At 31.9% G+C, this 27,673-nt stretch overlaps 1 protein-coding gene across 11 annotated transcripts in view; it reads right to left on the reverse strand.

The window, feature by feature from the left end:
- The window catches only part of LOC118186626 (uncharacterized), a 195,615-nt gene that overhangs the window by 37,075 nt on the left and 130,867 nt on the right, over nt 1-27,673 (reverse strand). For 6 of the 11 annotated variants that reach the window (XM_085825410.1, XM_085825408.1, XM_035356734.2 and 3 more), the window contains one exon: nt 22,433-22,604. In XM_085825410.1, coding sequence (XP_085681536.1) covers nt 22,433-22,604 — 172 coding nt within the window. Of the gene's footprint in view, nt 1-9,029; nt 9,159-10,347; nt 11,486-15,128; nt 15,278-22,432; nt 22,605-27,673 lie in introns of those variants that run through there. The other 5 variants (XR_015043513.1, XR_015043512.1, XR_015043511.1 and 2 more) reach the window with 3 other exon arrangements.

The raw sequence follows: 27,673 nt of genomic DNA on the forward strand, positions 1-27,673 counted from the left end.
TGTAATTGAAAACGTGATTATAGGAAGAGATGAACATGTTCGAGCGTGCCTCGTTCGCACGCCCAAAGGACAATTCAGAAGATCGATCCAGATGTTATATCCTTTCGAGATTTAATTTAGAACTTTTGATATTATTGAGTTTTTATTATTATATTATTAATTATTATGTTCATTTGTGGTTTTGGTATACACTAGTATAGATTATTCTTTTATATTATTCATTTATATATGTAGTACTATTTAGTATTAATTCATTGTTAATTAATGTTAATATTGTTATGTAAGTAAGTTGGTGTACTCTTATTAAAGAGTACAGGTGGGGAGTGTAGAAAAAGAGACAGAGGCCGCTGCGCCGCCCGTATGTGTAGAAGGGTTTCATCAGAGAGAGAGTGATGAGAGTGGTTTAGAGTGGTAGTAACTAGATATCCTGTAATCTGTATATAGTATTTGTACATAGTTTTCTCTTCATTAAATAGATTTAGTTAAAGGAAAGTGTCTTTGCTTAGGCCAATAGAACACAAAAACTATCGATAATAGAAGATTAAGTAAGTTATTAATTACAGCTGGTTTCCAAAAACCAAAAGGACTGAGACAAGAAGTTAGTAGTGTTCTTAAGTTACTATTTGGCCTATCACAGTGCTGTCCACGAGACTACCGGCTATTCTTCGCCGCAGATGCTATTCTTTTGTCACCTTCGTCTGCCCTGTGATCTCTTGTCTGGTGAGGCTCCGGATGCGCCTTCATCGCCTGAGGAGCACATCCAAGATTTCCAGACCCGGTTTGTTGTTACGCACAATTTTTCACGCCAGCGAGTCAATTTGGCGGCGAAAAAGATGAAGACCCGATAAACACAAAAGCTACAGGACATCGATTCAAAGAAGGAGACAACGTGTGGTCGTGGAATCTGATTCGACGGAAAGGACTGTCACCTGAACTACAATCACCTTGGAATGGTCTTTACACAGTCCTAAACAGGCTGAGCGACGTCGTACTTCTGATCCCATAGTCATCAAATTCTAACCTAAAAGCCTTTTATTACGATAGGCTAACCCTTACTGTGGCCACACTGCGTAGTCTATATAGTGTATATAATGTAAATATTATATTAACACCATGGTCAAATTTGTATATAAATTTGTAAATTTATGCATATATTTATTGCTTTAGTATTTGATTCGCTATTTATTGAAATTATTGTTTTAGTATTTCACTGATTTTTCCTCGGTCGTAAATATGGCTTATCCAGGATCCGAAGAAAGATACCCAGTTGGTTTTACAGGTCGACGCTTCAGACTTCGCGATCGGTGGAACGCTATCACACAGTCAGTTGATGGAGATTTACAGCCTCTCGCATTTTTCTCACGAAAGTTTCACAAGCAGAAAGGAATTATAGCGCTTATGATCGTGAGCTATTGGCAGCTTATGTTGATATAAACATTTTAAACATATGTTGGAAGTCCGGAATTTTTCTTTAATCACCTATTATAAGCGTTTGGATAACATTTCGATAAGTGTTCACCTGGTCAGGTTAGGCAGTTCAAACTCCCTACCGAAATTAACCATATAAAAGGATCGGAGAATATCGCTGCTGACGCGCTTTCCGGGCATAGAAGTGATAAGCATGCCTATGCCTATCGACTATGAGGAACTCTACAAGCTACTCTGCATAATAGGTACTAATTATTTTAAGAAAGCTATCTCATATATTACATTTAGCACAGGGTTCAAAGCCACATTTTAGTTAAAAAAAATAAGCACCTGTCTAATTACATTAGACACAACTGCATAACCTTAAAAATTAGACTTGTAATTTAAAATATGAGAAATGCAGTATTTATTAAGAGAGAATAAGCATTACCTCAACCATGGAAAATAATTACTTTTTTTTTTTTTAAATTTTAAATAAAAGTTCAATTTACAGAACTAGTTTACAATTATGTAATGTTTACAATTACATTTACATTAACTAGTTTACAATTACAATGAGAGAAAAAAAAAACTATGCAGAACTAAACTATATTACAAGATTCAATGATGAAATTTCAGTTCAAAATAGAGAAAATAAATAATAATAAGGCATATTTATCGCTCCCTATTTTTAACTTCGCTAATTCTTTGTCCTTTGTGTTACATGTTTGATCAGATAGCCTGGCTCAGTAAAAGTAGGCGGCCAGTGTAACTCTGATTAAAAATCCGGTTATAACCACGTGCAGTGCTGATAAGGACCACGTGTTTCTGAGACTCCTTCCCCTTTATTTTTCTTCTTTCTAGGTATTTCTTTCTCCTGATCAGGAGGGACCTTTAGCTGCCCTCGAAATCGATTGAGTGTTTCAATATACTTACGCTAAATACAAGGTTGTTTTTACGATTTTGATTGTCAGATTAGCGTGTTTCTCTTCTAGTCTAGACTTCGGTATATTTCAATAGAGTTAAAATTTTTTGGTTTGTAAAAAAAATTTTCTGTACATCATTTTAAAGGGACAAAAAGAGAAAAAAAAAATCTGAATTGTATAGAAATATACTGAAAACGGAGTTTTTAAGTTAGTTTTAATTAACACTGCACAAAATATGAATTGTATATATACTGAAAACGGAGGTTGGATGCGGTTTTCAGTAGATTTTTATACAAATTCTAACTAAAAAAAATTTTATGACGTCAAAAAAGATTTTTTTAAATTCGTATTTGTATAGAAATATACTGAAAACGGAGGTTTGATACGGTTTTCAGAATATTTCTATAAAAATTGAATTGCAAGCATTTTTATGACGTCACAATTTTTTTTTTTTTTTAATTCGAATTTGTTTAGAACTTTACTGAAAACGGAGGTTTAATACGCTTTTTAGTATATTTATATGCAAGTTGTAATAAAAATATTTCTTGTGGCATTTTACGTAACACCTAAAAAAATCTGAATGGTATAAGAATATACTGAAAACGGTATCATATGGTTTAAGAATATTCCTATACAAATTCGAATTAAAAAAAGGACATTATCTTTAAGGAACAAAAAGAGAACACACACACACACAATTTTTTTTTAATACTTATATATTATATTATATATTACAATATAACATCAACTGTTTCAAAAAGAATTCTTTGAAGTGAAAAGGAAAAACTGAAAGGGAAACGATTACATTAATTCTGATATATTATAGTCCAACTATTAACACATAGTAATTAACCAAAAATTTTACAATAAACATCAAAGGTTTCGAAAAGAATTCTTTGAAGTGAAAAGAACTGAAATGTAAAACATTACATTACAGTCCAACCGATTAACAATTTTCTGGTATTGGAATAGATCAAAGATCTGAATGCCAAAAAGAATTCTTTGAAATGAAAAGAAAACAGTTGAAATGTACAAAAGAGTATATTACTACTGATACATTACAGTTCAAAGCTATTAACAATTTTCTAGTTGGAAGGTCAACCAAAGATCTGAATGTCGAAAAACGTATTCTTTAAAGCAAAGATTTCAAAAGGAAACAATTGAAATGTAAAAGATTCCATACTTTTAGTGACGGCTTTTCCATTATGGGAAAGCTCTTATCCAGGTTGGAGGGTCATGTTGTATTGGATCTTTAACAATGCATAGTGATCTGAAGTGAAACTTTTAAGGTTTATATAGATAGAGATGTCCTCATTCTTTAAAAAGTGGTGACGTGTCATCGGCTGGGAAAATATTTTCAGACCTCGGAAAAACTCTCTCAGAATACAAAAATAAATAAATAAATAAATAAATAAAATTAAAAAAAAAAAAACTCCCTTTCTGTTCATTTCAATGTTGCCTTTTAAAGACATCATTAAAATGAACTCTTTCCTTTTACATTTTGAGTCGACATTTCGAAGATTATATGACTGAGAATCCATTCTTAGAAGCATATAATCTGATTTGAAAATACAAAAAGGAAAGAATTAATTTTAATGATATCAATAAGGACATCATTAAAATGAACAAAAAGGTTTTTTTTAATTCTGAGTCAGATATTCTCTGAGAGATTTTCCAGCCGATGAGACTTCACTTTTTCTGAATAATGAACTCATCTCTATCTATAAAAACATTCCGGGTTTCACTTTAGAACACCGCGTGCTGTTGAAGATCCAATACAAAAAACATGGGTCTCTTCGAATTCTTCACTTTCGGCAAAGTTGACTAGCACCCGAGTGGTTTGGAAATCGCGATCGGTGCAACGGCATTTATTGGTGACGTTATCAAATGCTCGCTATGAGTGTTATTTTGTTTAACCTCCATAATAATGTTAATTTTTGAAAGTTTTAGTTTTATTCCTTTGTATATCCCTAATGATCTATATTATTGCCAAATCTCAAGTATCTAAATCATTTAGAAGTGGTATGGTTTTTGATCAGTCAGTCAGTGATGATAATAATAACACTTTTCAAATTCACTTAGTAATTCTATAACTATAAGAGGTAGATTAATGAAATTTGGGATTCTAGCTGTTCAAGGGAGCACTATTAGACATAAAAAATTGCAAGTCTGTAGGTCTAATAATTTTTTAGTAATGCGGGAGTTGAAACTAACTTGAAATGTTCGTGTAACATACACATGGCCGGTGTCCCACTGTTTTCTTTCCCATCTGTTCCGAATTTCGTTGAGACACTGCCGTTTGTCTAAATGTGTGTATTGTAATGAAATCATTTTTTGACAAGGATGCGAAAAGCCCATTCCAAAAGAGATTAGCTGCAGCTAATCTCTAATTATAGCTGGTTTAACACCTTTTTATTCTTCCCACATACACAGCTAGACTTGCTTAAAACCTATACTGGTTCTTGATTAGTTACATTGATACTTTTTATATTTTTGTAATACGCTGCTCAACATTGAAAATGCAACACCAAGAAGGAGAGGTCAGAAATTTATGCAAATTTTAGAGTAGACGCACGTCACCGAGTTATGCAAATGATGTGAAATGCGCAGCTCTCCGACGCACGTGAAGTGAGATATAAGGGAAGAAACGTGCAGAATGGGCAGTATTCGTGTCATTATTTCTGCCAGACGAACTATCGAAGAAAGTTGGTTTTTGTCCCGGAGGATGCGTGTAATAGGAGAGAATGCCAGGCCGCCGTCAACGAAGGAACTTCCAGCAGATAGACTATTTTACGAGAGGTATGGTGATTAGACTGAGAAGGACGGGTTGCACTTTACGTCAAATAGCAGCTGATACCCACATGGATGCGAGCACGGTGCATCGGCTATGGCGAACATGGCTGGAACAAGGAAATGTGGGAAGAAAGAGTGATGCAGGTGCAGCCAGAGCGACGTCAGCACGCGTGGATCGACGAATCCGCCGACAAGGTGTGGTGGTCCTGCAAGTCACTTGTACCGCGATTCTGCAGCAAGTGCAAGATAGTCTGGATGTTCCCGTGTCAACCAGAACCATTTCCTGTCGATTGGTTGAACGTGGCCTGCACTCACGGCGTCCGTTAAGAAGACTGCCATTGACCCCACAGCATAGACGGCAACGTTTAGAATGCTGCCAGATTGGAGCGATGTGGATGACAGAATGGCGAAACGTCGTGTTCTCAGATGAGTAACTCTTCTGTTTATCCAGTGACAGTCGCCGCATACGTATATACCGTAGACATGGAGACAGATCTAATCCGGCAATAACTGTGGAACGCCTCACCACGCGACAACGTGGCATAATGGTTTGGGGCGCTATTGCCTACGATTCTAGGTCACCTCTAGTTCCTATTCAAGGCACTATGACGGCCCAACGATACTTGGATAATGGACTGCGACCGGTGGCAATCCCCTACCTTCAGGGGCTGCCTAATGCAATTTTTCAGAAGGATAACACCCAACCACACAGTGCTCGTATCTGCCAACATGCTCTGCAAGGTATACAGATGCTTCCCTGGCCACCATACTCTCCTGACCTGTCACCAATCGAACATGTGTGGGATGTCAATAGACGCCGTTTGCAGACTCTGCCCCTGCCTCGTTCAGAAGACGAACTGTGGCAAATGGTTGAAAGGGAATGGAGAGTCATCCCTCAGGACACCATCCGCACTCTTATGCCTAGACGTGTTTCTTCGTGCATCGCTGTCCACGGTGGTCCTACATCCTACGACACCCTTCTCGCTCTGACTATCATTTTGAAATAAAGATCACTTATTGCTGTTTCTGTCTTTTTTCCAAATTTCATCATTTTCTGACCACTTCTTCTTGGTGTTCCATTTTCAGTGTCAAACAGTGTATATTAAAAGAAAAGAAGAGCAGCTTGCAAGCCAGAGAAGTGGACGAAGCGTACATAGATTTTAGTGCTGAAGGATTTAGAAAGACTAAAATAAAACTGGCCTGGAAAAGCAATTTTGAATTTCGTGAAAATATATTTCAAATAGCAAAGAAATCAGAAAATGGAACAGATGTTATTTAATAAGCAGTTGAATGCAACACAAAATGGTGCTAATGATAAAACCAAATATGTTCATTGTCGAGCAATGTGAAGCACAATTTTTGAAAAACGTATGCTGAGCTATTTCTTCAAAATTTTAAGATTGGAAGTGACTTGACAAAAGCTCCAGCAAAATATGCAATGGAAACCTTAGTGACAAAATAGACCGAAATGGACTCTGCAGCAAAAGGCAGTTTTCCTGTTCATTAACAAGGGTAAATTTATTATCAGAATTACAAAAATTTTCCAAATTAGGTTTCTTTTGGCCATCTTTTATTAAGAATTGAACTTTGAAGGATTAGTTAAGAATAGTAAGTTTAGTTAAGAATAACAGAATTTCGATTTGACTTCATTCCCATAGGGTAATTTAAGTTTCAGTTCACAAATTTTAACATGATAATTGGCTAAAGTATGGCATTCTTATGTATTACATTAGAATGATATTATTAATAATGCATTCTTATTTAAGTACCTTACATAAGAATCAAGTGAAAAGGAAATGATACTGGCCCTCCCAACAAATTTCATCGAAACATTCAAGGGTGATCAAATATGTGAACAAGAAACAATGGCAACTTACAATGAAAGCAAATCTCAGAAAAAGCATGTAAAATAGTGCCTATGTCTGCTAAAGGCTGTCAAATCTAATATATCTGTGAAAATTGATATATTCTATCAACAACAGATATCATGTCTCCTATCACAAAATGGTAGATCATTCCATGGCAACATGAAAGGAGGTAAGACTGCAACAAAGATAATGCATGCGGCAGCACTAGAGTTACAGGTAGGAGTATTACACATGGAACGCGCAGTAAAGTTTATGTCCAGAATTGGAAAACCACTTGATATGGAGAAAGAAATATGTGCTGGATTTAAAACTGTGTTAGCTGTTTCTTTATCCCACTGTCAATAATGAATTGCAAGTCAAATTATGCACCTTCTAGAGTTAGATTCACATATTCACAACAAAAGTCCTTAGCAACGATTGCCTGAAAATAAAGCTGGATGAATTCATGCCAGCTTTTATTTTCAGGCAATCGTAGCTTTTATTTTCAGGCAATCGTTGCTAAGGACTTTTGTTGCTCTAAAAGAACAAACAATGCCCATACAAAGCGATTACAAAAAGCATTTCATCATGTAGAATGAAATGTGAACCAATAGCATAATGCTATCTGGATGGATGAAACAACACTTTCTTAGAAGCCCAATAAAAAAGCTACATTTGTATGAAAGATTTAAATCTTATTACACTACATCAATAGTAAATCATCAGATTGCATTTAAAATATTAACTTGTATCTCAGCATATAGAATGGTTCGACCTCACATTACAGAAGGAAAAATGAATGCGACACAATAAAAATATATATGAATGTGCTTCAAAGAAAAATGCTTTTTTTCAGTTTCAAAACAATGTTTATACCTTTTAGGATGAAATACACAGAGCCATCGAGCATAACTAATAAACAGTCAGTTTTCTTCCAAATTATTTAAAAAATTGCACTAAATTTTTTACAGAAAATATCTGGAAAAGAATTGAAGAATATAGTAGAATTCATTGAAGTTGTATTTTATGTTGGTATCATTTAATTCGAAAAAAAAAAAAAAATAACCCAGCCAAACTTGTGATTAGTATGTCAAAATGATGTGAATTAATAGATAAAAATAAAGGTTTTCCTATTAAATAGTAATGATATATATAACTTGAAATGCATTTAAAATTCACTGAATAATTCTACATGCTTAATATTTTGTATTGTTACCTCATCACTTTCTTTCAAATTTAAAAATAATTAGAAGAATTATAAAAGATATATTACTGTACAGTTTTTTTCCATTTTCTCAAGCATAATACAAGTATAAATAATAATGCTATTTTAAATTTTAAAAAATATTTTGAAACCTCTATAAAATTATCTTTGAATTGATATATTGATTATTAATGTTAAAAACAATTAATATTCATTAACAATTTTATATATTAATTTTAATAAATTAATTTTTTAAATGTGATTAGATGCCCACATTACATTTTTCATGGAAGTGCAGCAGAACTTTTAGCACCATGTTTATGTTTTATTTTAATCCCATTGTTATATTATGGCAAATTTATCTACTTGTACAAAAAATATCAATTACGTATGTGTTTCCAGTGTATATATGAAACACTTATGTATAGGCAGAATAGCATTTATATGTTGAGTATTTTACAGGAGTGATTTTTCAAAATCAAAATAACATACAAGAATAAAATAGTTGTATAAATCAGTTGCTAGGAGCATAAACTGCTATTTTCAGAGAAAATTTTATATATGCATATAACTTTGTTCTTAGAATTAGTTTAGGTAAAGGCATCATTTATTATACAAAAACACTAGTTGCTGTCACATACTGCAAATTTTTTCCCTTCTTTAAAGTTGCTAAACTAAAAACTTTATATTCCATTTCTGTTTATCATCTTATATATATATGATATTCCATATCATCTTGGTCAAAGGCAAATCCATGAGGTTGCAAAAGGTGCCATTCAGAGGCACTCCAAATTCCAAGGAGCACACAAATCATTAATTAATTTATAAAAAGTAGTAAACACTCATTCTTACATGGAGAAGTCTCCCAAAAGATCAAGTGAGGTGCCCCATGTCATCCCAGTATCATTTTAGTGTGTGACTTACTATGCATGTATTGTAACTTGCATATTCAAAGGGACTGACCAAATGACAAACTTCATCCTTAAAAGATAAAATTTAATTTTAAGTAATGTAAAAATATGCAGATAACAAATATAATTTTAAATATGAATTTAGCAAGAGAAGATACCTTTATCCATACTAAGTACACACATTTATGAACAAACTACTGAACAAAATTCTCAAATAGTCAGCTTGTTTAGTTCAAAATTTATTGGTGTCTTTCATAACACTTTAATCATTAATAACTCATTGGATTGTAATGCATAATTTCCAACATAATGGAGTTCATAAATTTAAGAATGAATATGGCATAATAAAAGGAGAAGACATAAGAGGAGAATAATCTACTATACCTATTGGTATAAAGGAATGAAACTGACTAAAGGATAATTTTAACTAGTTTTAAATTGAATAGAGAATATTTTTATTTAAACCCTTCCAAAAAATCTCCTACATTACAACATAAATACTAAAACTTTGCAAGTTCGGTAATTTAAAAAAAAAAAAAAAAAAAAAAAAAAAAACTCTAAGGGAAAAAAATATTAAAAAAAAACATTAAATTTAATTTTTTTAAACCTTTAAAAGTATTCATCAACTAACAATGGTAAATATAAATTTATTATTAGAAAACATTTATCAATTATAAATATGAACATCTTTCAAAGATTTAATTATGACTGAAAAAATTATACTGTTGAATATGTACTCCATGCTGCATGAAGTGATTAAGTCCTTGCTGCAGATGTGGTTACATGCTCTGGGTGTTCATGTGATTGATCACTGTGCTGGTAAGCATTTACTGCACTATAAGGCACATTAAGGACTTTCATGGTATTAAATTCCATACATAATTTAATGTTTTCTTAGGGTGTGCAGTACACCAAATCTTGTTCCCAGCCAATAATTATCACTGCTGGATTCACTTTTATCATTTGGCTTGATACTCTCTATCTAGTAGCACCATCTTGTACTAAGCGGTAATTGAACCACTGTGATTATTCACAGTTTAGCAGTTTCATTAAGTGATGTTTGTGTAACCACAATGAGTGGCATAGAAACTGGTTATAGTATCTTTGAAACAAAATTACCCTTATAGATTTTAAACTTATTGATCTATTTTTAGTATAAATACTGATTACTCCATCACCCACCTGCGACTCCCTCTTATGAAAGCAGATTTTCCTGGGAGTGTTGAATCCAGTATTTGAAAAAATACAGGAAAGAGAAATGGAGTAGACATAAAATGATTTTATTTTAAGCGATGCAAAAAGCGAGCTACACAAAACTGAGGACTAAAATACAGAGTAGAAATCACAGGTTCTTCAACTTCATTAGCATTTTTAACAAACACAAAATCTGTTTGGTTTGCTGAGAGACAATAGTTATTGGAAATGTTACAAATTCTATTGCATAAACCTCGTCCAAAGGTTTTTTGAGCATTAGAATGTGTTTGAAATTCTATATATAAACATAAACGTTCAGACATTTTAAATGCAATTGGATTTGAAAGTATAAGGTAATAACTAGAACATTTATTTATCAAACTAAAGTTGCATTTTTTTTTCTCATCCCATTTCGATTCAGATAAACTAGCATAGAGCCTGACCGTAAATTTTTCTTGAGTTGCTGTGCCAAATGATAATTTTACAGCTATAAAATATGATACCTTGTTTTCCCACTGATGCAATTCTAAATTATATTTACATTTATATTTTCCATAAAATAAATGATTTTCCATTTGTGGAACTTTAAATTCACATGTAGAAAGTCCTTTAAGTGATGATGGTATTGTGAAGTTTCTGCAAACACTTTGTGACGTAAGTGAGCCATTGCACCATAATGGCAATGTGTTGTTGCTAGAAGATTTTTTGAATTCTTTTAATGTTAAGATCTCTGAGGTGTTAAAAAAATCTGGAAATTCCTTAATTATATCTTTAAACTCTTCTTCAGTAAGTGATACAATTGCTATCTTATTTAAAGCTTCATTACGATATTTATTATTTTCTTGTTTTTGCAGCCATAGGATGACGGACTTCAGCAAGACAGCTTCACTCTGCAAAGATAGTTCTGTTTGCTCTAATAAATGAAACATGGTCAAAGCACTAATATTTAAAAGACTGTCAAGATTTAAAATCTCCTCAGTCTGCGATCTCATTACAGAGTTACAACTATTTTGCACTCCATACAAATTCATTACTTTAGCAGCCTCCCAGATCTCTGTAACATTAGATGGGCTGATGTCCTGTTCCACACATTTCATTTCACAATAATCTTGCAGTTGTTTTATTTCAAATCTTTTAGATGCTTTCCAAGTTTCTGTAACATCTTTAAATCTTAATAGATGGAAAGCATAATCATTGATAAAACTGAGGAAGAAAAAAAAAATCTAAGTAACCATAATAAAATATAAATCATCTCACAAATTAATGAAAACATTTAAACAGATGTAAGGGAGAAACATTAATTTTGCTATTTAATAAATAATAAATTAACTTGGTTTAGCACTAAAATATAAAAATACAGAAGACACAAGATTTTCAATAAGATATATAAATTATTCTCTCACTGGGGGAAAAAAAAAAAAAAAAAAAAAATCTGTCATCTGGGAAAGAAAAGAAACATACAAATCAAATTTGCAATGCAAACATATTTTAAAGAAGAATATTTTTTTTCCCCTCTTACATGCCACTTAAATAATGCACCTTGTGCATATAATATAAAGTTGTAATAATTAATTAACTTTGAATTCCCACTTGCTCTCATTCTAAGCAATACCAAAACATCATTCATACAAATGCACAAGCTTTGAAATGTGGTCTTTCCTTAGAAATATTACAATTGTAACCATCAGATGTGAGCCAGAAGCTTCTTTCCCATCAACTGGAAATTATTGCATGAATCATAACACAAGCATAAATTTGACTGGAATGTATTTAAATACAGTAATAAAATAATTATATTTCTGAACAACTGAGTAATCACTACAATGAAAACTTCCTACATGCTGCTTATTCAAAGATTAAATTAGTGGTAGGAAGGAATTTTCAAAGTTAATAAAATTCAACCTCATAGGTTTTAATTTTAAGAATGCTTGGATTTTAAACAGCTGTTGGAGCCTTGCATCTCTCAACAATGCTTGAATCTTCTTTAAATCCCTCCTCTTTATCTCAAACTTATGGTAACATACACAATTATATCTTGTCACTTTGTATGTAGAATGCTGTCCTTTCAGAATATGTTACCAATTTATTTGTATTCAAATACTATAAAGTATGTGTAAATGTACTTCCACTGTTAAATGTTGTTCAAATATAGAAATTCAAATCCAAAATAATGGCAGTAAGGAAACATTAAACACTTTCATTATCGTTTAAATCTTTCTCTTGTTATGGTTTACAACTGAAATTTCAGATGGTGAAGCATATGTGTGCTGCAAAATTTAAAGTTAATTAGCTTACATTATGAATCCACAATGATTCTAATAATTTATGCTGACATTTCTAACTTAGCAAAAGCAATTCTTTCAAAAACTATCATCAAAGCAATTCAATTTTCTTAGGCAAAACATTTGAATCCGTTATCTGAACTTCAAACATATGGCTTAGGACATTTAACAATTTTGATCCAAGAAACATATTACATAAATATTTATGATAATGTTTTGAAACTTGTTTAGATATGAAAAAAGAAAAGCTTCAAATAAAGAATTATGTGCACAAGAGCTTCTTAATTTCATAAGAGTTTCGAGAATTTTCTTAGAATTACCAAAAACTTTATCAGAATTAGCACATGAAGAAACAATTGATACTTTCAAAATAGTACATTTCTGCCCCAAAGAAAATAATCTAGTATCAAAACACAAATTTCTTTCAATATGCAAAAAAGAAAATTAATCTATAACTAATATCTTTCTCTCAACTATGTCATATTATTGCCTATGGATTTATTTCACTATATGAATACAAGGCAGTGATATAACTAATTTATTTTTGGATGCAAAATTTATTCAAAGTATTTTAGATAACTTAATTCTAGAAAGATTTTGTACATGAACACAGATACTTTTGAAAGCATTAAAAAAAAAAAAAAAAGAAAAAAAAAGAAAGAAAGAAAGAAAAAGAAAATTAAAAGCTTTGAAACCTGGCTGTGAAATACCGAAGAAATTGAGGTTTATTACAAGTATAACAAATAGCAATGTAAATAAAATTGCAATATAACAATTTATCTGTTACGAGTCCAAAACTTCACCACAAACAATGTGCTCCATGTCAAAGCTAAGGTAACCTATGCTAAATCAGCACTCAGTTTTTAACTGAAAGTAAATTATGAGAAATTCAGAAGTAAGAATCTCTGTTTTTGCATTGGCTGATATAAACACATTACAAAGACTAGAAAGATATGATTGAAATTCATTAAAATGATTTTTATTAAAAATTCATTCAAACTCATTAAAATTAATTTTCTGTATGAAAATAGGGCATGTGAGGTGAACGTGAACTTTATGGGAAAAAAATAAGCAATTACATCAGAATCCTCACTATTTCAGATGTACAAGGGTGGAAACATTATGATATGAATCAAATTACATTCCAAGAATGAAAAGAAAGACCAGATGATCTTGATGAATACTTTTTACCATTAACACTGAAAGTTGCAAAGAAATTTTCAAAGTAAATTTAGGTGAAGTATTTACCTTCCTTCCTTGGGGCTAATTCTACAAACTTATCATCTCATCTATACTTCAAAACACAGTTGGTTGCATTTCGATCACATACCGATCATGTATTTCTGCTAAAAAGAAAATTTAATATAAAATATTCGGGAAACACACCACATGAAGTACGTTTCCTGAATTAAGATGAGTCTGAATAAGAAATCTCAAAATTAATTTTCGAGAACTTGATTCTAAGAGGTTTCTATAATGAGAGTTGCAATCCAGTATTTAAAGTATCCTCATATCTTTTAGAAAAATATGCAAGAAAGTACACTACCATACATTGTCTATGAAAAAGTCAACAAAGAAACTAATGTACTTGAACCTTGAGTATTAATTTCAAAATTAATTACAAGCAAGTGAAGATCACTTTTCGTAGTGATACCAAAAGATATGCTTCATTCAAATGTGCTTGTAAGGTAGGAGACACAGAAAAAAGTGAACAATGGGAAAAACATGAAAAACTGGCTATTCATTTTTGACCCCCAGAAAAAGTCAGTCATGTTTGAAAGTGGAGAAAAAAGTCATGGGAAAAACTGGCCAGAAGAAATAGGTTTCTTTCACTAAATGTATTTTCATTAGTAAACCACATTTAATCCACTATTGCAATACAAATTTAATATTTCATTTTCTGCATAATTTAACTATCCTCATTTATATGTACACAATAACCTTTTGTTGGTATTTATTTATTTAGAATATCTGATTTTAGATATCTGAATCTGAATTTAGATAGATTTTGAAACTGAATATCAGTTCATATCAATACTTAAAAGAGCAAAATAAGTATTCAGAAAGAATAGAAAACGAAATTGAATTTAAAAAAATATAGTATTACACAAATGAATCTCATTGTAAAAACAATTTAACAAAACAAAGCTTTGTGCAATTGTATATAACAACCTATTTTGCAGTTCTGAGTGGATAAATTAAAAACAGGAGGATCTAATCCTTTTGAAATTTACATCACACAGTTTATGTGAAATTTGATTAAATGGCAGTGCTTCTATCGTACAAGATTGAATGTATTGCAAGTGGCATCAATATAAAGTAAGCTTTTAAAAATGATATATTCGCAGTACAGTAAGCAAGCTTCTCTCATAGTGGAGAAAAATCTCTCTCACTTACTCATTCACTCACTATAACATACATACACAAAACAAAACAAAAACTTCTTTTTCCCAATTTCATATTAACAGTATTATGTTTATGTTTCATTCGTATATAACACACTATATTTCTAATCAAATATTTTTATTATAGGGACTTTGCAGGGAATATTATATAATTAGTTTGCCTTTTAATGAAAATAATAAACTATTTATTTCCAATACGTTAGATCCTTGTTAGTAAATTCATTCCCTTTAGTAGCCTCACGGTTGAATCAATGTTCATTTCTTCCAGCTTCTTGCATATCTTCTTTCCTTTCAGTTTCTTAACAGTCCTAGATGAAACTCAACCTTAGTCCCAGATCAAGAAACCAACATAATTTAAATGTACCCAATACAAAAAATACTAAATGAATGGATTATTATGACATTAAAACATCTCCCACTAAGTTTAATCCAGTTATCAGTTAGGTACCAATTTTTAAGATCGGCCAAAACCCTACTATAACCATTGTACACATAACTGTGCATCGGAAGAAATGGATGAATGCCAAAATAATCTTTAATTGTATCTTCAAAGATTGACCTGATACAATTTACATCTGAATTGAAACATCTTATGTTACAGCAATTATAGATATGTCAAGGCTTTCAAAGCAGAATAATTATGCTATTTCTCAGCAATGGTATCTTGCCTTACTTGATTTTTAATGGTTTACCCTCTTTAACAGCTTCTTCATAAGAATATGAGATTGTGATGGACATCAACATATGAATTCCATTCCAGTGAACTCAAGTTGGAAATAAGAATTGACCATATTCTTACTGCATATAATCCTGCACTACTAAATGTTCTCTTGTGCAATACCAGTTCAGTAAATATGTATTTTAGCAAATACTTTTGAGCAAGTATAGCCAGTTTCTTTTACATTAAAATCTTAGTTGAAAGTTCAATTGAAATTTAAACTCAACTTCTCAGTAAACCATTTTTCCAATTTTGTGTACAAAAGGTATTTCAATGTAGAATTAACCTCTAAAAAAATTTTCACCAATATACAAAATTACCTCAAATAATATATATATTTGCTTCAATATACTACATTCTGATTAGCATTTGAATATGAAGTAAGTTTCTGAAGAGGATAATTACTTATCCCAATTATTTGAGAGAATTAGTCCAACACAGCAATCAACTGTGAGATTAGACAGATAGCATAGCTTTTATAACTGATATTCAACAGAATTATTATATTTCAACATGATGAATAGTTGTCACAATTTAAATAGGAAACTGAAGATAATACAAAATTTACATATAAATATCCTCTTGAAGATGGCATATTTTTTAACAGTCAGCAAGTGATACCCATTAATAGGCTTATCAGATATCTTGTTTGACTGGGACAATTTTGGATTTATGATGCAATCCCCACATCCAAGCCAGTTTGTCATTTCGTCCCAGTTATATGGTAAACTTTTAAACTCTTTCTTACATAAAGCTTTGGGAAATAGTTTTGGTGAAGCAGAATCTTTTGTTTGGATAAACAACAGTGAATTAAAATGGTCTGAAATTGAAGCTTTAGGCGGAAAAAACTAATGAAATCATCATGAATAATATAATAAGCAAGGATTAATGTTGTGATTATGCAGTAATTGCAAAAGATTTCTAGTCAGTTAAATACGATTTTGTGATAAATAAAAGCTATGGAAAAAAAATGGATACAACTTTTCAGTTATCTAAAAGAAAAAATTATTTCATTCTCCAATCTTACTCAAAAAACAGAATACATTTCCAGCATGCCAGAAACATTTGCATCATTTGAAAGAGTGTTCTCAATAATGAATATCATATTGTCTGAAGAAAGGGGTAAAACAGCTGAATCAACCGTAAAAGCTTTACAAGCTGCAAAATTAGCAGTGAACTAGATTGCAATGAATTTTTTCATGCCATTAAAAATAAAGAATTTTTAAAGAAAGTTCATATCAGTCATTATATTAACAACATCTTAAAAATAATATATGTTGAGTTATTAAAAATTCCTTTTAACTCACTGTTGCTTTTTGTTAATAACTTCTTTAGAGTTTTCAATCATACATATTTATCTGAGTATGTTTTATTCTCTGCTGTGAATATTTTCTCAAAACTGCCTTGGTTGCAACAAAAATATTACAGTAAGCCTATTTATAAAGTGCTTTATGAGTCTGAAGAACTATACTGAACTCACACTGCAGTTCTTCTAATACAGACACCTAAAGCACTTTATGTATAGGCTTACTACAATATTTTTAGCTACAGCCAAGAAAGTTTTGAGAAAATACTCACAATAGAGAATAAAACCTACTTAGATAAATACCTATTACTGAAAACTCTAAAGAAGTTGTTAACGAAAAACAACAGTGAGTTAAAAGAAATTTTGAATAACACAACTGAATATATCTTATTTTTAAGAAGTTGTTAAAATTTAATAACCAGTGTGAATTTTCTTCAAAAATTCTTTATTTTTAATGGCATGAAAAAATTTATTGCAAACTAGTTCACTGCTAATTTTGCTGTAAAGCTTTTACAGTTGATTCAGCTCTTCTACTCCTTTCTTCAGACCATATGATATTCATTATTCTTCCGAATGGTGCTGATTCTGCTCCTGGCACAAACAAAATGAAAATGATACCCCAGCCTAATGTTTATTGGAAAGGAATTAATTGTTAAAATTTGAATTATTCATGGGTTAAATAAATGACATAGTCTAGGTTGAACAATCAGGTATATATTCAGAATATTTATGTTACATGAAAACAATGCACACCAGATAGGAACGAAGCGACAACACTACTGTTGCCAACTAGCATAATGTAAATATTGGGATTGGCACATATATATTATTTTTAACATGCTCCCTTGCCAGTCACACTATGTGCAAGATATTTGCATGCTTCCATAAAAAATTAATCATGCAGTGGTTGTACACATTTACAAAAGAACAATGTAGCTGCTATTACACGTGTGAACACTATTGACCTCTACTTATGAATTGTATCATTAAATGAACACATATTAAGTTATACTAGGAAACACAATGTTTACATAGAAATAATTAAGAAAAATTTGTATCTAGGCTTCTTTCTGGAGATTTAAGTCAAGTGTCTACACAGTTACAACCATAATGGTTTATGTTCGGTCATAAACTTCAAAGGAGATCATTTTTACAGGCAAGTCCTGGCATAGTTCATGTCATGTAAAGGTCTTTTCGAGGTTTGCTTAGTTAGGAGATCAGTGAGTTTGTCACTGGATGGCACATGATCAAATACAATCACATTTTCTTTCACTAGGTCTCTCAGAAAATGAAATTTAACATCAATGTGCTTACTTCTTTCAGAAGTAACATGGTTCTTGGCTCAGAAGATTGCTCCCTGGTTGTCGACTAGCACTTTTTGAGGTGAAGCAGCTAATTCACTACAGATTTCCTTGATCAAATTTTTAATCCATAGGATTTCCTTGGTAGTGTGACACATCACCAGATACTCTGCTTCTGTCGACGATAAAGCTGTTGTGGATTGCTTCTTGCTCGACCATGAGATTGGAGCACCTGCGAGTAGTATTATATAACCACTGTAAGATTTATGGTCAGGTCTGTCACCTCCCCAGTCGGCATCTGAGTAGACTTGAAGTGGCTCACCTGTCTTCTGGAATTTCAACTTTCTGTGTCATGTTCCCTTTAGGTATCTTAGAATATACTTCACACCTCTCCAGTGTTCTTCAGTGTGTTTTTCATTAAATTGACTCATGTAGGTGGAAGAATAAGAAGCCATATCTGGGCAAGTACCACAAGTCAGATAAAAGAGACTTCCTATTAGCTTGTCTATAAGGGACTTCCTTTCTGTTTCCTTTGATTTCCTCCCACTGTTGTTCATCTACCTTCTTATCCCCATTGGCATTTATTTTATGCTGGGGTCCAATGGCATGAATGCACATTTTGGGATACACGCTTGGGCATTGTACAGATAAAAATCTTCGAAATGTTTAGGAATTCTGGTGTTTCTTTTTTCACCTCTCTCACTCCCATGGGTAGGATTTTTCTGGCTGCTGCTTGGACTTCAGGGTCTAGGTTGTTAGCAACGTCTTGTATCTGTGTAACTGATTAGCCTTCATCTTCGTAATCTGGAGTATTTTCAAGCTGTAGGTCTGGACATCTTTCAGAAATTTGGTCAATTTTGGTATTTAGACGTTGGGTTTCATTCGAGTTACTTACATCACGAGTTATCTGATCTAGAGATGAGTCACGAGCTTCTGTTTCAGGTAGTCCAAGGGATATTCTGATTTAAAGCCTTCAATTTTAAGAGTAGCTTCTTCTGCAGGATTGTCACACTTGCTTAGCTTTATGGGGAAAACATTTTCTTCAAAAATGACATCTCTGCTGACAAAAAAAAAAAAAAAAAAAAAAAGTTTCTTCTTCAGATCATACAATTTGCAGCCTTTAACTTCTTTAGGATATCCCACAAAAACACATTTTGTAACTTTAGGATCAAGCTTGCTTCCTCTTGAGTGTGAGCAAACATGGCTCCAGCCTCTGCATCCGAAAACTCTGAGGTGGCCTGTTTTGCTTCCAGACCCTAACCATCTTTCCTCTGTAGTATCGCCATCAATTGCCATAGATGGGCACTTGCTGTGGAGATAGGCCGCAGCGGCCATTGCTTCAGCCCAAACCTGTGATCTGCTCCAGACTCGATAAGTAAGCATCTTGTCATGTTTATCAATGTTTGGTTCAGTCTTTCTGCCAAACCATTTCGTTGGGGTGTATCAGGTACAGTTACTTGTCTTTGGATCCTATGCATAGCGAGGTACTTATCAAACCTTATATACTCCCCACCATTGTCATTTTTCAGGAATTTGATTTTTTTTGTTTTGGAGATTTTCTACTATGGTACTCCTCAAATTTTTCTATTACTTCACTTTTGGCTTTCATAGAGAATGCCGTGGTATAGTGAGAAAATTCATCCGTGAATGTTACAAAGTAATTTGAGCCTCCAAAGGAAGGGGGAGAAATTTTACAACAACATCTGAATGTATAACTTCTAGGCTGTCTTTTACTAGTGGCCTCTGGAAATTTCTTCCTTTTCATTTTTCCCTGGATACAGACTTGGCAAGGTGCATTTACTAATACTGTTGATTTCAGGTTTCTGCCAATGGGGATAGTTTTCGTAACGTAGGCAGTTGTGATCTTTTCTTCGATTATGTACAGTCTTCCTTTTTTTCACCAGATAGAAGAGCGTTTCCATTCTTACTTGAGCTTTTCCTTCAGCAAATTCTACTTCAATTTCAGCAAATTCTACTACTAAGCCTCTTTCTTCAATTCTACCCCCAATGGATAATAGGTTTTGTCCTAGTTCTGGAACATATAGGACATTTTCAATAGTGATGTTTTTTCCTCCATCTTCTTCTCCAACAGAAAATGAAATATTTCCAATTCCAGTGACCTTTATTCTTTCTGAATTAGCAACTTCAACTTCAGATGTATACTTCTTAAGGTCTGAAAATTTTCTTTTATCAGAGGTCATGTGTTCTGTAGCTCCACTGTCTAAAATCTACAGATTACTTTTCCTTGATTTTTCTTCATTTGCCAGAAGTACAATGTTTGTCTTTAGGTCAACTGCAGTCTTGGCAGTTTTGGTTCTGATATTTGGCCTCTTCACAATTTTTAGAGATGTGCCCCCACTGGCCACAGCTGAATCATTTAGTATTTCTTCCTCTGTTAGTTTCTTCTTCATTTGGCCTTTTAGCTGCATACTTCTTCATGGGTCTTCCAAAAGCAGGCTTCTTCTGGTTGGTGGCAAAACTTTAAGTGCATGTGTGAAGAGCTTGCTCTTCATGATACACTTTGCCTGAACTCTCATTTCTAACTATACGTTTCTTTTCTATGAGTAGCTTTGGTTTCACAATCGTAGTTGTCAAATTTGCTTCGTCTTTTTCCAAACTTAGGATGAGCGATTCATAAATTCTAGGCAGTCCCAATAGCACCACTAGGATCACTTCTCTATCTGTGAAGGCATATCCACCATTAGCTAATTTGATTTGTTTATTCATTAATCTTGCTAGATACGACTGAACAGACTCATTTGGCTCCATATTTATGTTGAAGAATTCTCTCATAAGCTGCAGTATGTGAAGCAAACCGACAACAAACTTATTTTCTATGGTACTCCTCAAATTTTTCTAGTACTTCACTTTTGGCTTTCATAGAGAATGTTGTGGTATAGTGAGAAAATTCATCCGTGAAATTTACAAAGTTACAACTCTTTTAAACAGTTCCAGGCATCTCTGGCTCTAACACAATCTCCGATATCATCTAGAAATGTACCTTAACCTATGAGGAATAATAGGGTAAGAGCTTTGTCATTCTTTTTCCTCTCTGCTTCATCCATTTTAATTCCATATCCGAGTTCCACTGCTTCCCAACATCTCTTCTGCACCAGCAGGGCACGCGAACGGATACACCATATGCGATAATTGTCACCATTTAGTTTTGGCATTTTATAATCTTCAGATGTTATTCTTCAAGTAAATATATCGAGCTAAAGTCGCCAAAAAACATTTTTATTTACTTCATCAAAGGATGGTTATCCAGCTCACTTCAGATTCACAACGTGGTTAGGCTTTGGTGCGATCTTCAATCTAAGATCGTAATGGCATTTCCTTTTGAGCTTCGTGCTGATAACTTGTTAAAATTTCAATTATTTGTGGGTTAAATAAATGACACAGTCCAAGTTGAAAAATCAAGTATATATTGAGAATATTTAGGTTACATGAAAGCAAGCAACCACAGCAATGCACACAAGATGGGAACAAAGCGACAACAACACTACTGTTGCCAACTAACATAATATAAATACTGGGATTGGCACATATATATTATTTTTTAACATTAATCAGGATATAAAATATATTTCACAGACAGTGGGCTGAAATCAAAAATAAACCTTGAAACCTCTTATCCAGGAAGTCTACAATTATTCTATGATATCAAGAAAATAAAACAATTTGCAATGAAAGAAAAGTTTCTAATGAAAGATGATTAAAAAAAGGGGGCATTTTGTAATTTTTTTAATGAAACCTTTTGCAAAATTTTCAAAAAAATATTTTCTCTATACATTGCTGCTGACTTTTTTTACTCTCTCTCTATATATATATGTATATCTTATAGTTTTTGGTAATATGGTCATTAATTTTCAAATGCCTCAAGTGACACTGCAGTCAGTTTCATACGATACAGGACAATAACTTTATCACAGGTTGACACAACTTCTGCACTCAAATGTTATTTCCGTGTCTGTAAGGCTTTATTATCACTAAACTTTTACTATCCCTTTTTACACAAAAAAAAAAAAAAACTGTATTAAAACTTTTATGACCTACAATGTTCTACAAACCATACTTTGAGAATCATAAATATAAAGCACTCTACAAAAATAACATGTTCAACAGCATATTTTCTCACCTAAGCATATGACTGATACCTGTGCAGCTCAAATCTTCAAAATAAGCAACAGGATTAATAAGAGTTGGTACTGAAAGCAATTCTTTAAAAAAAATGCTTTTCTCCTTCAGAGGTGCGAATCGTGAATAAATATTTTTCTTCTCTGTTTCATCAATTACTACAAACTCTACACCTGCAAAGGAAAAAAAAAATCAGACTTGTTTATAAATTAGTTTATACATAACTGTCATAATAAAAATTGTGCATAAATAAATTGTTTATAAATACCTTATTTTATAAAATAAATTTATAACACTTTTCTTAAGACTTGCTTATTAAAAAGTACAGATAAATTACTTTATGAAATGGTTTACAGAGTTATGCCTAGATATTTATTACACCCCTCTATAGAAAGCAAACTTAGTAATTCGTACATATTTTATTAATTTTACAATAAGTATTTTAAACTATAACATTATAACTATCATGGCAACATTTAATACTTTTCTCCATTTAGAAAAATAATACATACAATGATTTGTACTTTAAGAAAGAAAGGGGAGAATATACATTCATAATTCAGCCACAATAGTAAGTTATGTAGAAACAAAATAACTCATACAAAAATATTACTAATAATACTAATTTCCTGATCATTTTGTAAAATATTACTGCGCTGACTACATGAATTTTTTCAAAATTATCAAAAGTTTTGCACAAAAGTGGTAATGCAACATAAAAATTGCTAAACTTAATAAGAGTTGGAACTGAAAGCAATTCTTTAAAAAAAAAATGCTTTTCTTCTTCAGAGGTGCGAATCGTGAATAAATCTAAAATATTCGCAAATTTTTATCCAATACATCCATTACCTTTTATTTCATATGAATATGTAATTTAAGGCGGCATCAGTTTGCTTTACGACAGATAAGTAATATTTTGTATTAATCTATTGGGAAAAGGAGAATTGAAGCAAATGAAGCTGCATGAAATATGTATGCATAAGGATAAGTAAATAAAGTTTTTTAACTATTTTTTTATTTTTCATAGACAGTTTTGACATATCTTTTAGTTGTTCTCCTGAGAACAGTGCTTCATTTACTAGTCTTTTTTCAAGCCTGATGAATAGTACAAGAAAGTACTTCAATTACAATGCTAGTCCCCCTACCTATTCAAGAACATTTAAAAACAAATAAATAGAAGGTATTTGCTGCAGAAATTCCTTTTAACACAATTTCACTTTATAAAAGAATTGAACTAATATGCTTTTCACTTATCAAGAAAAATCAAAAGAGAATTTTTTTCACATATACAGAGGGAGGGGGAGTCACCATTTGCTTTTAGGAACATAAGATATTAATCCTGAAAAATTAACTAAGCAAGTCAGTTAAAAGGAGTGGTTGAAAGGAATCCTATGACAGGAAATATAATATCATGTTTAACATCTTTGATTAAGCCCCAGGAAAGCAATAATTCTTATCTTCAGTTCTGAGACTGACTAATTGATTGAATAATTTCTGACTGATTGAACTATGCACAACATTGTGTTAGAAATAATATTTTGGATCTCATAGTAAAACACGTTGAGTTGAAACTCACTCTTCTAATAAGTTTGGCAAGGAAAAAACAGCATATTGTTTGTGGTGATGTTCAAGCTCAGAGTGCATTTAGATAATGAATACACAAAGAAAGTGCTCTAAAACATATTTAAATAGATATTCAGTTCTTAGGGGCAGAAAATAGGTAGAAGATCTGAATCTAGATATTATACAGGAAAAAATGATTTATTTATTATTATGTTGGCTTATTAAAATGTTTGATTAACAAGAAATAAAAAGAAACATTTAAATCCAGCCCAAATTATTACAAATATACATGGGGATATACACTACTCCTTTATAGTTAATATCAACAGAAACAAGAAATTGTAAAGTTGCCTTTGGTATGATTTTTTGTAGGGTCACCAGATGCAAAAGTGAAAAAGGAAATCATTTATTTTGGAAGGGAGACATTTCAAAATAAAATTCAATTAAAGATATATAAAACTTTATTGTGAGGAAAAATAACTTCAACATTAAAATAATTTTTCTAACTAAAACATCTAACTAAAAAGTAATTTAAACATACTTTTTGGAGCTGCCTATTTTTGAAAAAAGTTCTTCATTTCTTAATAATTAACTATAAAAATCCAAGCATGCCTTACTCCTAAGTTTGTATTATGTGAGTATTACCACCTTCACTGTCTCCAACTCAGTCTACTCCATTCCTTGGTCCATTGAGTGTTCATCAGTGAGAAAACCCTCTTAACATTTGCATTGTGAGTAGGAATGCAAAAATAAAATTCACAAATATTTAGTAATTCCAAAATGCAATTAATACTGGGATGAAATTTAATAAATACCATCTACTGTTGTTAATTACAACCTTTAATGGACTTTGCTTTTGGATTTGAGGTATGACAATGACATCAAATAGCAAAATTTGTCATACAATTTCACATCATGGATTATAACACCTCTTTATTGCAAGAACTCGATGCAAAGAATCAGATCTTCAAATTTGGGCTTATTGTATTCTTTAAGTGCCATCCATTCAAAACACAAGTGAAACAGTGTAAATGTAAATATAGTGAAGGAGTACTTTTATACTGCACAAACAATTTCAAAAAGGAAGAATATTTTAAGGTTGATGGAAGACATTATATTTTAATTGAAAAAGAAGAACTTGTACCTCATTTTGTATGGTAAGTTTTTAGTCATTACTATCTTGCTTCTCAGACATCTGCTAAGATGAAGCTCATGAAACTTGTAAGCATTGCAAAACATCATTAACAAGCTTGGCTCATTAATATCAGTGTGAACTAAACATTATGATGCTCTGTGCTGTACAGTTGTAAATCTCTAAATCAGCGCAACATCAATAATCACAAGTGTGCATTATAAGCATAATGGAAATTGCAAAATTAAAGCATATACAATATATATTCATATTAAAATGTTATCACTTACCACTTGCTTGAGACTTTCAAAGACACATCAATGGCAAGTTAATTTTAAATTTATTTTGCTGAAAATGCCACAGACAACATCCCATGAACTCACCTGAAACATTTCCAAGATGCAAGATCCTCAAACTCCCAATACTGAGATGTGACAAATTCACATATAACGAAATATGCATACATCAAGTACACTTATTTCATTTGCGATGTCAGATATAAAAAAATTTTCATAACTAGAACTATGTTCCTTGTGAATCTTCAGCAGACTTAAGCATTACTTTCAACTGCTATGTAATCCGGTAAATAACTGACAAGTGATCAATCCATTAAATACAATGCAGTACATCATGTTTCAGTTTGACAACTTTTAACCTACATGTCTGTAACTAGTTTTTCATTTTTCCCTATGGTTTGCAATAATGCTAAGTTTCAATTACTGTGTAAAATGGACCACAAGATTATCTGATGCTTTTCAGAAGATATAAAAGATCAATTGCATGCCACATAATTTTGCACTTACGACAGATTTAAAGGAGTGCATCTTCAGAGCCAATAAATCTGTAACTAGAGCAACATTACACATAGTTTAAAATGTGGTTCTGTCTCAAATTAAGATGTACAATATTGCTGTTTATGCGCACTGTATTAAAAGACTTTTTAGGATGTTAACTGCATCCATATCTCATGAAATTGGTATTATTTCAATATTATTTTATAAATAACTTTTAAATCTGCTACTTACACATCTTTCCCCTTATATATACTCCTATGTCATCAAGTATTATTTTACACTTAATAAAACTTTAACCATTCTTCCACTCAGTTATTTATATTCCATACTTTACTATTAAGAACAAGTATAAATGTTTAATTCAGTGCACATAGGTGTAGTGGTGTATTTAATTATGGCAAAGCACACTAGGGTTATCTGCCTAAGGGGAGGGGTGCCTTTGTGGAGAACTTTCTAAGGGAACTGGCTCATATGCACGTTACACATGGGGAAAACCACGAAAACACCCATGCAGCCAGCCTGTTCGTGGGATTCGAACCTCGGACCAAACTACCAGTGTTCAGCGACTTTACCGCTCGGCCACTGGTGGGCACAATTCAGTGCACATAATCACATTCTCAAAGTACATACTATTTTCAATGTATTTTACATGATAAAGCAATTTTTGTTATAAATAATAACTAAAGTAAGGGAATCAGATATGCTCAAAGTTGGCCTTGGATAGAAGTCATCTTATGCAATACAATCAACTGATAAAATTGCTAAAACTGGCATGAGGAATTCATTGGGAAAAAACAGCATGCTAGCTTCTCAACTCTAATTTTGAATTATAATTTTCTAAACCTTCAGAAAATTACAGATTGGTTTTCAACAAACTGTTAACACTAATTTATAAAGTTACAGCATTTTGAAATTAATCAACCAACATGAAGATCTAAGACACAGAGCAACGTTATATTTAATAAACTGGAAAAATTCACATCTATAAATTTATTTTATATTTAACAACTCACATATTAAATTCATTCACAGTTGATGAAAACAATTTTCAAAATTGCATGCATATTATTTAATATACTAAGTTATTAATACATAACAGTAATGACAAACTAGGCACTACTGGTAACACACTAATGAGCAAAAATACTTTTAAATTTTGGGTCCTTTGGAGGATGAGGCTTTATTTTTCTTAAAATTTACTGTTTTTCAAAATTATTCCAATGATTCAGAAATAATCATTTTATTTACACAAAGAACAGAAATATATGAAAATATATATTAGTATATAACCCAGGGATTTACAACCAGAGAGAAATACAGTCAGCATTTTATTTTGCTGTCAAGAATTTAGTTTATGAATATAAAAAACTACTTTTATTCGGGTCGTGTTATTTATCTAGATTCTCTATATTTTTCTGCTGTTTAATTTATATATCCCATTAAAAAATAAGCAAAAATCAAAATAAATGTATATGTATTTTTCAAGTTTGGGAATGGAGGGGGGAATGATCTAACAATGGTGAAAGTGGTCAATGGAACAAAAAGATTGAGAACAACTGACATAAACAAAGAATTACCTCAAAAGTAAACACAGACATTCAGATTATTTTCTGAAAAACTGTCATAAATTTCTTATTTATGAATACAATTTGTGGTCTGTAGTGATTGCTAGGAGTTATGATTTGTTTAACAGTCTTCGAATGACAAAGATTAATTAGAATAAAGATTCTATTTAGTACTTCATCGATACAAT

The sequence above is a fragment of the Stegodyphus dumicola genome, chromosome 10 (genome assembly GCF_044657685.1).
Source record: "Stegodyphus dumicola isolate Sdum_Otavi_A_Nest chromosome 10, ASM4465768v1".
Taxonomy (NCBI): Eukaryota; Metazoa; Arthropoda; class Arachnida; order Araneae; family Eresidae; genus Stegodyphus; species Stegodyphus dumicola.